General features: G+C 40.4%; 1 protein-coding gene across 10 annotated transcripts in view; it reads left to right on the top strand.

Annotated features, from left to right (window-relative positions):
- The first annotated feature begins 482 nt into the window (after positions 1-482).
- Positions 483-16,230, top strand: part of CUL2 (cullin 2) — a 53,055-nt gene continuing 37,307 nt past the window's right edge. For 2 of the 10 annotated variants that reach the window (XM_064444962.1, XM_064444960.1), the window contains exons 1-5: positions 779-846; positions 2,376-2,495; positions 3,914-4,052; positions 10,122-10,251; positions 12,063-12,157. In XM_064444962.1, coding sequence (XP_064301032.1) covers positions 3,934-4,052; positions 10,122-10,251; positions 12,063-12,157 — 344 coding nt within the window. In that variant the 5' untranslated portion in view covers positions 779-846; positions 2,376-2,495; positions 3,914-3,933. The other 8 variants (XM_064444954.1, XM_064444953.1, XM_064444959.1 and 5 more) reach the window with 8 other exon arrangements.

Here is a 16,230-nt window from a genome sequence, read left to right as displayed (position 1 = left end):
GCGGGCGCCTGGCCAAGGCAGCCGGGCGTCCGGGCCCAGGGGGGCACCGCCGCCACACGGGGCGTTTTTCAATGGAGCGGGTGCTGGAAATGGTTCACTCGCGGGCGGGACCCCCTGATAGGGGCCGGCGGCCGCCCGCTCCCCGCGCACCGGGACGCGGCCACCTCCACCTTCTAGGGAAACGGAAAACTCCTCAGCCGAACCCCTGGGGTCCGGCACGCCACCCGCCCGGGGGAAGCGACCCCGCGCAGGGCCCGGCCGCGCCGGCGCCTGCGGAGCCGCGCCAGGGGCCCGGCGGGGGTGGATGGCTAGGACCCGCCGGCCGCGCCTCCATTTCAGGCCGCCCCGGGCGGAGGCCATGGCGCATGCGCGGGGGCCCTGTCACCAATGGAGGAGCAACGCGTGCGCAGGGGCCCGACCGGACATGCGCCGCGCAGCCCCGGACCGCCCCGCTGCGGGGAATTGCGGCCGCCTGCGCTTGCCGTAGAGTGGGCTGTACCAAGTACCTCTCCTCAGGCAGGGGCGTGGGGTCGGAAAGCGACGGTGCGCTGGGGCCCGTCGGCCCCCGCCCATCCTGTCGCCGGCGGGGAGAGCCCAGGGGGCGGTGGCGCGCGGCGGGCAGCGCGGCTGGTGAGGAAGCGGCGCGGCCCCCCCGCCGAGACCCCTCCCGTCCCCTCCCCGGCAGTGGTGGCGCCGGCGGAGGGGCGGGGCGCGAGGGGCGAGCGGCTGGGGTAATGGCAGCGCTGTGAGGACGGAGCGGGGCAGGGACCGCGGCCGCAGGGCGGGAGTGAGCGAGGCCGGCGGGTGGGCGGGCGGGCGTCGCTGACTCGGGCCCCTGGCCGCCAGGTAACGCCCCCGGCCCGGCCCGGCCCGGCCCGGAGCGGGAACGCCGCCGGGCTGGGGGGAGGGAGCCCCGCGCTCTGGAGGGAGGCGGCGGGCACTGGCCCCGGGCGCGCGAGGGGGTGCTGCGGCCATGTCTCCCGCCGCCCCCCGCAGCCGCCCCCGGCGGTGCCTGTGCGGCAGCGCCCTCCCTCGGCAGCGCGGGGGGCCGGCGGCGGGGCGCGGGGTGCCGCCCTGGCCCGACGGGCAGGGTGTGGTGCGGGGCGGGCCGCTCCCCCGCGGTGCCCCCTCAGCCAGTTTCGGTTTTGTGTCGGGGGCGGGGGGAGGCGGGAGCGCGCCTCGTGCCGCGGCCAGTCGGGGGTCGCGGAGGGCCGGGCGCTCCCGCTGCTGCCGGCGGGGCGGGGGCCGGGGGCGGCGGCAGGCCGCACGCTGCTGGCGGCCTTGGCCCTTCGACCGCCGGCGGCTTGTGAGGTTGTTTTCTCGAGATGGTTAAATAGGTTGGAGACTTGGGGGTGTTTTGGTGCCGGCCAACAACCTGCGTTTGTTTGTGTGAACAAATGCGTTCAGTCTGACAGCGGTGCGTTTGAAAGAATGAGGCGGTGGAAGCAATCTCCTTTCATTACCCTCGTGTGTAAATACGTTTCAACTGTATCTGCTTATTTTAGGGCTTGCCAAGCAGGTACGGTTTCCCACCCCCTGAACAGTACAAACCCTAGGGTAGATGATCTGCGCTGCTCTAGTTTTTACCATGGAGGTTACTTGCCCGCGTACAAGATGTTTAATACTCTGAGCTGGTGAGCTCGTGTGCTGCAGAGACTAGGCACAGCAAACCCCCAAAACCCCAGCCTCTGGCAGAAAAAGTTATACTGTGTTTGTTAACATGTCTATAAAACAAGTTTAAATTCATATCGACGTGAAAGCTGTACGAAAATGTTAAGTAAGAGTCAGTTCTTTCTTAAACTGTTTAACCCCAGAATACCTTTACGAGTATATGGATGCACAGTGCTTTGCATGCAGTTTTGGTGATACTAAACACAGTGTTACAGATTCTGTGTTCAGTATCGTGGGGAGGAATTTTTCCTCACCCTCCTCCCTTCTCTCAGTTTTGCCTGTCTGTGGAGGAATGGCTCTTACCTTGGGAGGTACCAAGGGTGTTTCAGAGAGAGCAGCCTGTAACATAACACTTAACTAAGTATAACTTAATTATCACAATAATTTCTTAGGATTCTTAAAATTTTTGTGGACTGTGATTATTTTTGGGGGGATTTAACTGAAAATACTCTTACGTTTTCCAGAAGAACAATAATATTAAAGTTTTTCGAAGACTACTTTTTTCTTTTTTTCCTCCGGGAAGTGAGCTCTACCGTTGTTTACTTCTACTGAGGTTCATGTTTCTTTGAAACATATATCAGTTTGTCTTTTTCAACTTACTTTATTTGTTGGTTATCTATTTGTCTTGTCAGTTCTCACTGATTTTCTGTGTAGTAAGCTGCTACTGACATACATGGATTGAAGATTTTTTTTTTTATTTACAGAAGCAGTAATAGCCATGTTGCAAATATAACAACTTAAAAGCTTCTACTGAACTGAAAGTATTTCTGCACCACTTACTGAGCTTTAGTTCTTAAAAAAGTTTCCTGTTCATAAAACCTAGGGTAATACCACTTCCTCAATATTACTTATTTGCTACTCAATTTTTTTATGAAATCAAAGCAAATGTGGGTTGGGTGATACGTTAATTACCTTTTAGACAGAAGATGTTGTGTTGCAGTTAGAGAAGAGCAACCCTCTGTGGTTCCTGAAGTCACACAGCTTGCTTGGTTAGTCAGGGTGGCATTTTGTATGCATACAGTGTAAAAGCTGCATCTGATCCCCCCAGCCCCCCCAAACTGAGAAGGTATATATCCTGCAGTTTGAGAGGACTGATCTGCCTGAGAAAAATTCAGAGCTAGTATCAGTTAAGGTAGTAAGCTGGTTGCTAAACAGTTTTTTAGCATGACATTTGATTTCTTTCCCTTAGGGAGGTGTGCTTCTTGTGCTAAAAGTCTGTTTGTCAGTAGCTTTCTTTTTTACCCTTCTGACCTTGAAAATTTGGGAAGACACGTTAAGAGTCACTTGTCTATCTATTTGAAATGGAAATAAAAGTATTCTTTCCACTTTTTGTTTTAGTCTTACAATGCCATGCTTCTGAGCAGGAACTACATTTGCTTTGTGCATGGAATGTCACACATCAGGTCCTTTCTAGATTATATGTCTACGACAAAGACAAATAGAAACAAAGAAGAGGCCTTCATAGTTGTGTCTCTCGGGACCTCTTTTTTAAAATTACCTTACTTTTTCCTAGTTTTATTTCCGTAATTTAATGTTTTTATTTCAATCTATCTCTTCCAGTATTTTTGATAAGAGATTTCTAACACAGCTTCTGTACTTTCAAGCTATGTCTTATTTGAAAGAATTCACCATTTGTCCTGCTGCACAGTGCAATAAGCTGCACAAGCTCTGCATAATGCTCTGTGTTTAGATGTGTTTTCTTTTTGTCATCCTGAGTAAAGCTTTTGGATTTTGTGGCTTTTTAAATATAACACCAGAAGTGTTTCGTGAAAGCTTGAGGTGAACATAGGCTACAAACTGACAGTAGTAATTTCAAATACTCTGGTAATATGTTCAGTGTGTTCCTGCCCAAAATTCTCTCAGATATAGGTGAAACAGACTTTGCATAAAAGTGAACAAACAAAAACGTCCAGGGAAGTTGTTTTTTCATATGGCGCTGTTAAATGGGCGGCCTGGTAAGGTGATGAACTTCATGAGGCAAGACATTGGATAAATTGATGTTATGTTATAGGTTATTCATACAATATTAATGTTAAATGTGTGGAACATAACGTGTTCCACAACCTTAAAAATATGGTCTTATGAGCTTGGTTTTGGAGGGTGGGGGAGCAGGGGTGGGTGTTCTCTGTGCTGCTGTATCATGGTGCAACGGTGTACAAAGTTTAAATTGGAAAATTCAAAGGAAATGTATTTTTTTAAAACAATTGTGCAATGTTGTCTGACACGTTTAATTCTTCTACAGATTAACACTAAAGCCCCACAATGTCCTTGAAACCACGAGTAGTTGACTTTGATGAAACATGGAACAAACTTTTAACAACAATTAAAGCTGTTGTTATGTTGGATTATGTTGAGAGAGCAACATGGAATGATCGCTTCTCGTATCCTTTACATGAAAATCTGATTTAATGTGTTTGTATGATGTTTGTATGACAGAGTAGGCCTGTGTTATGTAACAATTCCAGTGGTCTTAATCAGAAGCCCGTTGTAAGGTTATATCTGTTATTAAGCCTGTGGGTCAGTGGATGGGTTGAAAGGGATGGGAAATTCTGCATGTTTGGGAAGTATTCTATGTGAAAATCACCACAGTAATAAAAAGTAAACCAGTCTGAGTTTTGCTCACTGTTAGTAGCTCTAATAGCTTATGCCATAGCTGTTCACAAAGGTACATACATTGAATTGCCCCAATTCTGATAATGAGTTATTCTTGTGTGTATAGCAGGGGAAGAGAATGCACATCTTCAAATTTGGGGTGGTGGGGGTTGGTGAGGTTGTTCTGTTTAAAGATGTCTGCCTCCTCTTTGCACTTCTGAGTGTCCTGATGACTACCACATTAGACATTTCTATAGCAAGGGTTTATAAAAAAGCTGCCTTCCTTTCCCTCCACTGTTACTGTGTCTCTCTTCCTGACAGTTAAGCTATGTTTAAAAAGAATTACTCTTTCTGGCTGTGATCATATGGTCTTGCTGTTCAAGTCACAGCTGTACATATGTTATTGTAGTGAAAAGTTTGCATTTTACATGTAAAATGGACTTGTAAGTTTTTACAAGATTTAAGTTTCAGTGAACTTTTAAAAGAAGAAGCATAACCATTCCAACCAATTACACTGTGTCCTGTAGCTAGGCATTCATTAACCATTACAGTGTGGTGAATAGTTAGAGAATTTCAGGAGGCTTTGCAGCTGTTCTGCAGCAATCTGGCTAAGTTTGGTTTAATTATAGGGGGGAAGAATGATTTAGACTTATTTATCAATTTGTTAACTCTCCTGGGTGAAAAAAGAAGCTCCTGAAAAGATTCTTATACATCAAGTTTTACAACATAAGCTTATTCTGTGTGCAGGAACTAGTCTCAGAAGTCTCTATCTAAATGCGTTACCATTTCTCAGAATTGCTTTCTGATGTGCCTGGGTGTTGAGTGCGTGCACGTGTATAAATACATAAAAGAGAAATTTAGTTGCTTGTGGTCCTTGTGGAGCCTTGTTCTATGGTGCAATAATCTTTAAGGAGCTCTTTCATTTTAAAACTTCATAATTAATTTCTGGGAACATGACTGTCCACCTTGTCTTCGACTCAAGTTCAAATGACTTCAAAATTTACAGACTTTTTGAGTTAATTAGTTGTACTCTTATGTGATGACAAATTATGCTGTAGTCATTCTTTCTGAGCAGCTTTTAAGAACCGCACATTTCAGTCTTCAACAAGGGGTTAACGCCTGCAGCTTAGAACTAAACATTTAAACAAGGGCACTTAAAATAGAATTAAATAATCGAAAATAATAGTTGAGTGAGATGTAGGATTGATCCCTCTTGTCCCACTGTTTCACTTAGAACTTTTTATGTGGAGGCTATGTACACAAGCCTGCTGTTGATCCTCTTTTGAGATTTACTCCAGTTGATTGAACATCAGAAAGGGAACGCTTACAAATAGCAGACTCAGGAAGCAATCTTGGATGAATCGTTTAGCATGTAATTCTTAAGACCTTACTTACTATCATCTCTTGATTATGTTCTTTGGAAAGTGGCACTATTAATGCCTAATTTGGCACAGAGGAGAGCCCCTTTTGGCTTATTCTCTATTGCTGAATGGCCTGAGGAGCTTGTGTCGCTTGCAACTTCTAGCTTAAATGTTTAGTACCTCTGCTGCCTTTAACCAAACTATGTTTCAATGCAAACTGGTCACTGATTATTCAACAACTTGGTGAAACTGGCAGTTCTATACAGCTGGTGAGAAGTCTTTTTCCAGGTTTTAAATAGATAAAGAAAACTAAAGTATTAATGATAGATTTTTAGGAAGATGTGACATTTAACAATACATCTTTGTTAGCTTTTTATTGTTTGTTAAATCCAATTTAATTGGAGTAATATGCTTCTAAACATCTACAGGGAATGTAAAGGAAATGTATTAACTATTTTTTCTTGCTGCTTAAAAAGCACAATAAAAAGGTGGCAAATGAATTGAACTATATCTTAATGGAATTCGTACAGGCTATTTCATTGATTATAGTACCACTTGATCTTTTTAGTCTCTCTGTAGTTGAAACAATGGTGTGGAAACAAAGGATAAGATAGAGCAAAGAATCATGATTTTAGTCTGCAACAGTGTATTCTAAGAAGCATTTGCTTTCTCTTGTGCTGCGTGAGACAGCTTGAGATCAAATGGTGTATGCAGACTAATGGTATTTTAAGGGTGAGAGGCTTGTACTGTGTATATTCCACTTCTAGACTAACTTTGCCTCATTAGTTCTCCAGAACTTGTCTTAAATATAATTATTTGTAACTCTGATAATTTTATTGTTAAACATAGCTTATCTTTAAATGTAGCTTATCTCAAACTTGAAATACTAGAATGACAATGAGCTGGGAACCAGAACTGTGTAAGAGTTAAAATCTTCTGGAAAAGATCACTTGAAAGACCATATGTCACTTTATTTAAACTGTGAGTCATCTTGAGCCACCTTTGACCTTCAGATTTCCTCTCAGGTTCTCTGCAGAAAGAAATGTTTCTGGAGTCGTTTCATTGTCTGGTAAATGAGTGACAGTTATGTCTTTCTATTTTAGATATTATTTACTTAATAATTTGGTTATTATGAATGCTTTGTACACTTTTCAGACTTTGCTTCTAGCTGTTCAGTAGGCTAGGGAGTGTTCTTTAACTTAAGAGGCTGATCAAGCTTGGTTAGAGGGCGGTAGCTCATCTATACTTTGATAACTACCTTTTAGCAGTAGAACTATTTTGAATGGGTGGAACGTCACGATCTTCCTGTTGTCTTGGCTTTTTCACCAACCAGGTAAATAGGATGAACAGTACCCAGGGAGGAAGGTAGCCATACTGCAAACAGAATTATTTTAAAAGTATGCGACACGGCCACCTGCTTTTTTCCATTTTTCTGCATGTTTGTTCTCCCTCCTCTAATCCCCCATTTTACAAGGGTTCTGTGATGAATCAGAAACTTAGAAGCATGTATCTTTAACATATGAACCAACCCAAAGAGCAGGAAGAGTAAATAAAATTCATATGATCATGTTTCTTTCTGACTGCAAGTCCTCAAGTGCTCTGTGAATTTTGATTCTGTAACAGAGGAAGACCAATGATCACAGAAATTTTCCAAAAGTGCTACTTTGGTCTTCTGGAGAAGGTCTATTCAAAACCTTCTGCTAATATATGGTCTTAACTAAATGCTTTTTTAACCCTGAGGACAATATTTGTGAGCTTTTATGGCCTTGGATACAGTATTTTCCTGTGGAGGGTCTTTTTTTTTTTTCTTTTTTTCCCTCAGTTTGGAATTGATTGTTTCCCATAGCTGGGTAATGCCCCTCAAGGCTTTTGCACAAGGCTTTTGATGTTCTTTCTTTTCAACACAGGGTGAAGGCCCCTAAGCAGCAGTTCGGCTTCCTTTGACCTTTCTCACCCTGCAAAACTACATGCTGATCTGGAAGGACAGATGGCTTTCACCATTATAGATAAATTATTGAACAGTAAAGGTTTCTTCCTGATCTTCTAAGGGACAGCAGCACAGAAAAAAAATGTGCTTTACGTTTGTGGAGTAAAATACCAGTGATGATTAATGTTTTATCTCCCCTCAAAGATATTTTTTTTTTGGTTATGAGATTCAGAACATTTTGATCACTACACTTAAATTTGGATTCTGCACTGAAAGATACAGTTAGATGACTAGTACAAGTCAAGCAAGACTGGGAACTCTGTAGCAAAGCTGCTCTGTAATGTGTTTTTGAGACTTATGGTAGCTCTTTTTTGTAAATATTCAGAGAAACCGAATATCCAGCAAGCAGAATTTGGTGTTGACTTTTATCATTTGGTTAATAGAGGAAGACGTGTGAGGTGCCTGTTGAAGCACTTCTGTGATTAAGCTGTTTTTTTAATTTCAGCAGGTATACAAAGTGAGGCTCCTGTGTCAAGGAAGAGTGCTAGATTCAGCTTTCTTCATTTGCAAGAAAATTTGTCTGGCCTCTAGAATAAGGAAAGGCATGCTTGGAAGACGTGTATTTTTATGAAAGAGTACAGATAGTGTTTTCGTTCTTAAACAGGTTTATTACAACTAAGTAAGTTGTTTACAACAGTCGGGTCATCTGGACTCCTAGCTGAGACCTAGGGCACGGAGGCTAGATAAATTCAGAGATATTTGCTGCTTTCATCAGATAAGCTGCCATTATTGTTTTCTTGTGCTGTTGTGGTGAAGACTGCCTGTTTCCTCTAACTTTGAAGTTTTGATGATTTAGATAGTGTAGTTGTGGATGTAAAGAGGAAAGTCATGTCGCCTTTGCTTGTGAGTAGCTTACAAAGATCTGTAACTGTGGAATTTACTTTCTCAGTAAATAGTGAAGAGGCTTGTGATCTGAGTGATATTGAGGACGTGTTCGACTATGGACCATCCTTTGACAAAATTTGTCTGGGGGCATGGAGGGCCAGGGAATTTGTGGAAAACAAAACAAAAAACCAACAAACGAAACAATTGTTCTCTACAATCTGTTTAAAAAACCCCTTTCAGTCTTCACTACTGATTTAAAAGTTTGTTTTGTTATTTTATTGGTCATAACTTCGTACAAAGCAGTGAATATTGCCTGTTTTGTTTGTTGGGGTTTCCATTTAATGCTTCTTGCCATTCTGAGGAGAATTCCTGATAAAGATGATCTGTATGGATAAAATAACTGTACTCGAGATTAGAGTCTGATTAGGCTCTTGGAGATTCCAGGTGCAAAATATAAAGGCTTTTTCCATGTAGTTGTCCTACATCAGTGTCTTCTCTGTTTTGAATAGTACTTCTATATGAAAAATGAAACATGCTTTTGGGAAAAACTGTGCCGTAAAAGCTTGAGGCTGTTCTGTATTCTAAGAGGGTGACTTGTCAACTGTCCTTATGTTTTCCATCTCCTTTTACACAGCCATGTGCTTTTTTTTTAAGGTAGACTATAGCAAAGGTGATCTCTTGTTGTCTTTTGGTTAAAGAGCTTGCCACAAAAAGTCATCTGTACTAAATCATTATTTCTAGCATGGCTGGTTTTATAAAATGCCTAGACTTAGTTGGATAATCATGACATTTTAAAATAATTTTTGCAGAACTAGTTTATTTTCCGCAGTTGTTCATCTGAAGCTTGACTTAATCCTTGCTTGGCTTTTCTGAAAGGAAAGCTCTTAATCATAAATTCTTTTCCTGATAAAGTATCAAGTAGCTTTTTTTAAACTTGAGATAAGCTAGACAAACCAAAGGTGTCACTCTGCAAAGTACTTCAGGGAAAACACCACCTTAAGGGGTTTAACTGTCTGCTGCCCATTTAAGTGAACAAGTATAACTGTTTTGTGTGGCTGTGATCTAAACAGGGTTACTGAAATGGCAATAATGGTGTAAAAACAAAGCAAAGTTTTTGCATCCACACCACCATTGTGATGACGTAATTTCCAGTGTCCCAGAAAACTGTTTTATCTGTGGTGTTGAGGGGAATATGCAAGGGAAATAAATTATTCTGGAGTTGGGGAAGGAAAACTTACAGTTGGCTTCACTTCATGTCTGCTCTGCTCCATAGTTGGCTAGTCGCATTCTTAACCTAATTAGTGCTTCTTTCCATTATCTGAAAAGAATCTCAGTTTCACTTTGGCTGCAGATACAAAGAATGAATTTTGGATGAAATTTCACTTTGAGATAATCATATATTATTCATAGATGGTAAATAAGTGGTAGAAGCCATGTCGGTCTGGGACTACTAGAAGTTCCAGGATCTTGGCTCTAACATTCCCTCCCTTTCCACTACTTAAAATTTATTATTGACACTGAAAACTTAGATTCTTCACAAATCAGGACACTAATTTCAGAAAATTATCTATTTTTATCTATTGTATTCAATTGTAAAAATAGAATCTAAAATGTGTATGAGGAAAAAAGGTTCTTTAATAAGTTTTCACACTGAAAGCAGGTGCAAACCTTGACTCTGAGCCCAGAGACATTTATGCTTTGTGTGTGGCCTATCCTGAACCTCTTGGAGAGAGACTTTATACTGAGACTAAAATTTTTTTGGAAAATCATGTACGCCACTTGCACAAGGTAACCCATACAGTTACTGATGTACATGTAGGTATTGTTTGTCCTTTTTTGACTTTAGGGAGGGGTTGGTTTGTTTTGTATGTATGAAAGTATGCAGATTTTGTGAGATTAAATCACAGATGACAGTTCTAGAGACATATATATGATATATGGAACACATATCATACAACATGATGTAGACTGATGTATAGCTCTCTGTCTATATGCAACATAAATAACTTCCTTTTTTTAAGCCACGAATACGGTTTATATATAAAATTCATTGTTGGGTTAGAAGGTTAGTTCTGTCTTTTCTGTTGAATGCTTATAGTCAAACAAGTTACAGAAATGTCTTCACTTTTCAAATGTGCTATAGTTTGTTAGCCTTCTGTTACAGTGTAAAAGTGCCTACTCTAGTGTCTTGGAAATTGATTGTGTATACTCTACTAATGAAAACTTCTGAAATATGTGGGAAATAAAATAACAAAAATGCTTCGGAGGGGAGGAAGTAATGAAAAATTCTTTATTATGACAAATAACAATACTTGTTTACCTATGCAGCTGTGAATTTACTTCTGTCTCATCAGCTAAGACATAATTTCAACAGAATCATGATTCATAATGTTGAATATATAGGATGGATGAACAGTGTCTCCTTGTATTTCACTAAAAAGAGAAATAGATTTAAATAAGGTGTCTGTATAGGGAATGAAAAATTGCAAGTTCTGTATAGTACTGCTAAATGGCTTAGTGCTATTTTTTGAGGTTAGGCACCTGTGTGTTTGATAAGATAGGCTGGGTATCGTAACCAATAGTTCCACTGGTTGCAGAGAGGATACCTCTGACACATTGGTAGACTAAATCAGTTCACTAAACTGATGGACAGCTCGACTGAAAAAGTTCTTAATTTATTTAGTGAGCTGAATGAGCTCGCTTAGGATAATCAGGCAGGTGCTAGCACAGTAGAAGCTGTGGCAAGTAACGGAAAGCATACATCCATTTTTTTAAATTGGCTATCCACCTTTTATCTTGGAAATAATGTTGGGAAGTCTTCACAAAATTCATACTACAGAGGAAAGCACTCTTGGTTTTGTTTTGTCTGTTAGCTCTTCTGTTAAATTACTGTTGCACAGACTTCTTTGCTGCTTTAGCCAGAGTTTAAAATTACATGCTCTAGAGAGAATTATAGTTGAATTCCTACATCTCATCCTCCTTCTCGGATCATACTAATTTGTTTAAATTGTTAAACTTATTCCTTTGACATATGAATATATTTTGAGAAGTTCAGTACATTGGTAGCTTCTTAGACGATGATTTGCTTAAATTCCAAAAGATTTGGGCCAAATTTTACAGAACTTAAGATGTATTTAAGTTTGCATGTATCTGTGCTTTGTTAAACTTGTTTTATTCTAGGATTCTTGGTAAGTATGAGGGCTTGCCTAACCAGTAAGGCATACTGATTTTAAGTGGTTATAGTTAGGCAACTCCTCCTGTGTTCATCTGGCTGCATGAATTTAAACATTATCTGTGTCTGTGAGGGAAGAGTTATGCAAGTTACCCCACCAGTATGGTATGAGAATATGAACCATGCTTATTCAAAAAAGTGCTTCTGTAAAGACAAATGGAAAATAGTACATTACAGAGGTGTTGTAGCAGGCTTACCAGAAGTTCGTAGCACGAGCATTTAATTTTCTGGTTGTTGCAACAATGTTATTTTTAGACCGGTTAAAGCTTAGGTGTGGTCTTAATGTTGAACCTGTGATTGTTATTCCAAAATTATAATCCTGTTACAACTTTCTAGGTATGTATGCTCTGTTCATACTAATTTTAGCGGTGTGTGTGCATGTCTTCCTTCACAGAGAGTTTTGGAAGCTGAAGAACAAGTACTGGTTATGTATCACAGATACTGGGAAGAGTATAGCAAAGGGGCAGACTATATGGACTGTTTATACAGGTAAGCTTTGCAAATGAGTTGTTAAACTTTTGAAATTATTACAATGATCTGCAGCTTAAGTCTAAGAATGTTTAAAGAGAGCAATAGCTGAATATGTCACAGGTCAGTTTTGAGAGAATATAGTCATGTTAGCAGGACATGAGTAAAAGGAATAATGCTCCAACAGGTTCTTCTGTGCACTGCTCCTAACCACTCGAGTCGTTATCTAAAAAGATTCCTACTATTCTTTCATTACTAATATATTCTGCTGCGGTTGTTTCTGATGTTACAGTGCCAAATATGTTGGTGCTAATCAATCCTACAGGGAAGTAGCTCATAATCCTAGGTGGTGTTCTACAAGGATGGCATTGTACTGAAGTGTCTAGGAGAACCAGCATGGTTTGTTTCAAAGCTTAGCCATGTACCTTGGCAAAAACACAGCTCTCCCTTCTAGAAGAACTTTTCAGACAAGGCTGTGTTCTCTTTGGGTCCTTTCTTTTCAGGTGAATGTTTGAACTGCAGGGGTTGGAAAGGGAGTGAAAATTTCTCCTTGATTCTCTTCTGAGAACTTCAGAAACTAGTAGGCTGTATACAGGCAATAATTTTTACAGGTTCTTTCAGTAATTACAGCCAAGTCAACAAATAAATCCACGACTAACCCCTGTTAATTTTGTACTTCTACTGTTTCCTGAATTGCAAGCGTGTTTCACTGCCACTAGGGATGGCTTAAACATATAAAACTCACCCATTCATGAGCTGCTAGAGTAACAGCTATATTGAGATGGCTTTGGATTTACTAGATTTGGATTTTAATTCCACTCTGACTGTAGGTTGAACATTCTAGTGTCCCTTATGCATGTGATATCCAGCAGGTTATATTATGAGGCACTGTAAATATGGTATGTGTTTGATGGTATGATGTGAGGATTTACAAAGGATTTCAAGACCTTTACTATTACGTTAGGAGACATATGTATGATCTTGTAGTATCTATTAAATTATTGCTGGCAGACTGGTGACAAACATGATGGAGTCCATCCTGGGCTTGCAAACTTTAGTTCCATGATGTGTCACTGACTTAACTGGAGAGTTGATACAGGGGGAAGAAAAAATATCCTATTTAATGTGTATGAATCTCACCAATTCTGCTTTGTGAAACAGTTTCTGAGCACCTGAGTGCTTCTGGTCCTAAACCATCAAATTAAGATGCTGCTCCAGTGGTATGAACCTGATTTTTTTGTTTTATTTTTAAACAAGCTAGGGTATTTTTTTCCAGGCAGTTGTTATGCACACGAACCGACCTGTACATAGATAAAAGCTCAGTAGAGTGCTGTTCATCAGTTCAGAGCCAAGTTCTTAAACTCGCAAGTTATTTCATGCCAGCTCTGCCCATTCTAACTCTCCTTCCTGCTTTGCATATGGTGTTTTGGTCCAGAAAATGTACTTGCTAGGTGTTCTGTTGGAAAGAATTTTACCTCAAAGTTTTATCTTCTTTCTTTGTGTTGAAATTGTGAGTTCTGTCATATATGAAAAGTCTCTAAAGTGTATGACTTTGTGAAAGTATGATTTTTCTCTTCAATAATAAAAAAAATATATTGCAATGGGAACTAAAAGACCCTCACACATGAAGGCAAGAAATAATTCAGTGCTTGATTAGTAGAGTCATAATGACTTTCATGCATTGGAAGCCCTTCATTAAGTGTTATGTCACTTTTTTTTGAGAGAGAGAATGTTTTGGCTGAAAGTACTTCTGAAGACTGTAAGAAGGTACTCTCGTTTTTATAAAGCAGTTGGAGCTCTTTTCTTATGTGCATACCTGCTCTCAAAAAAGTACCATAAATAGTTGACTGCATTGTATCCCAGAAACTTATTTGTGTAATTCTTCCAGCAGTGAAAACTGATTAATCTTTACAGCTAATAATCTTAATGTTAGTTTTAAATAGGCTCGTATCTCTGCATCTTAAACCTTTTACCCTGATAGGTAATACTTGAAATACTACTAAAATGTAAGACTCTTCACTTTTGAGCAAAATTTATAAAATGTGAGACCAATCATGTGACTGGCAATGCAGTCAAATGTTTTCTTTCTTTGGTGTTGGTTTTGGTTTGGTTTGGGTAGTTTTTTTTTCACCCAACCCCCCAGGTGCATTTTGCTAGGAAAACAAATTTGGATTCAGTTTGAAAACTAAAATCCCTGTACATGCTTGACTGAACCAAGATGATAAAACTGGTGGAATAAGGTATGGTTGATGTTAAATCAACTTCTTCAGTTGTTTTTGTTAGTTCTGATGATAAACATAAAAATAATGCTGGACATTGGGGCTTATCAAGGTCTTGGTGCTGGAAGTGTTTTGGTAGGTAATCGTACTTGTAAAAAATCTGTTTTGTGTAGCTTTTTTCAAGTAACTGCAGGGTTTTCTTATCCAGCAAATTGAAATTAATTGAAATTATTTTTACAAACAAACAAACAAAAACAGCTAAAGTTTTAAAATCTGCTCATAATAAAATACTGAAAACTAAACACATGTAGTGCAGCTTCTGCTTTGTGCACCATGGTTCTGCTGCCTTTAGTACTGCTCTTGTGAAGTCACCATTGCATGTTTTCATTGAAACATTAAAAAAAGAAGGTGTGAACAAACCTCTGAAAGGTCATCCATTTCAACCTTATGCTCAGAGCAGGACTAGCTTCAAAGTTAAACCAGGGTGCTTAAGGTTTTGTTGAGTCAAAATCTGAGCTCCTTCAAGGACAGAGATTTTGCAACCTTTAGGCGCAGTCTGATTTAGTGCTTGATTATTCTCACTCTAAAAAATTTTCCTGTATGTCTGGAATTTGTCGTGCTGCAACTTGTGTCCATTGCTTCTTGTCTTTTCTCTGTGCTTCTCTGTGTGTAGAGTTTATCTCCAACTTACGCAGTTCTCATGCTCTGCTCCCTAGCTATTTCAGTGAGCTTTCTCTGTGCTCTTCCATTTGTCCAGATTTGTTATAGTTGGGTACTCAAAACTGGTCATAACGTTTCAGGTCTGTCCTCAAAAGTGCTGAGGGAGCAATCACCTCCCTTGACTTCCCGGTTATACTCTTGCTAATGCAGCCAAAGGAGGTGGTTGGTTCACTGTCGGCTCCGCAAGACAAACTGCTAACTTAGTATCCACCTATGACAAACACTGTTCGTAACTGGTCCCTGGATAGATCTAGCACCGCTGACCATATGAATGCACATGGAAATTATTGAAGACGTTAATACAGTTGCTAATTCCTATTATACAGTAACATACCCATTTATAACTTTGTGATGTGGCTGCATTCACATTCTGTAGCTTGCAAAGCAATTTAATTGTGCAAGTTGAAGAAAATATTGAAAAACAGCCTGAATGCTTCTGAAAAGTAACTGTAATAATTAGTTCTAGCTAATAAGTTATGTTGTTTGGTTTTCTTTTAATTGCCCCCTATACATCAGAAGAGTGAATGATAATTGCCATGTAGGATCTTTACCCATTTCTCTGTCCATGACTGCATGTGGTGACCTGTGATAATCTTTAGCAGGATACCCTCAGAGCAAACTTCTGAAAGCAATTTCCTCAGCACTTGGTCAGGTTTACACAGTTCTAGCAGAACTGTATGCTGTTCTGCTCGACTAGCATGCCATTTTGGGGATCAGTGTAGCAGTCTGACTGTGTGTTTGGAGCGGGGCGGGGGAAGAGTGGTTACTCAAAAGTTTCTTCTTTCTCTTTGGAGAGCTTTCAGAGGAGGAAGAAATCTGAATAGAGGGTGTCTACCCTTTCTGCTTAAATAAAGTATACTTTTAGAAATATATGTAATCACCTGTGTTTTGTGGTGTCATATCATGGAGGGACAAAGACTTAAAGGAGGTAAATTTTTTGGGGGTTATTGTGGAGAACATAAGAAAATAACCAGGAGCTGACTTGAGACAGGTACACTATTAGGTTTATTACATTCAAGCTAAATTTCACAATGTCTGTTTTGTCAACAGTAATATCTGTTCCTTATCCAGGAGTACATAATTCAAACTACTAAAACCAAATAAAACATTGAAAGAAAAAAATACACATCTAATCCTTCTTGCAAGGCATTGCAA

Source organism: Phalacrocorax carbo, chromosome 2 (genome assembly GCF_963921805.1).
Source record: "Phalacrocorax carbo chromosome 2, bPhaCar2.1, whole genome shotgun sequence".
NCBI lineage: Eukaryota > Metazoa > Chordata > Aves > Suliformes > Phalacrocoracidae > Phalacrocorax > Phalacrocorax carbo.
The sequence above is the reverse complement of the archived record's forward strand: the minus strand, read 5'-3'. Positions and strand labels throughout refer to the sequence as shown.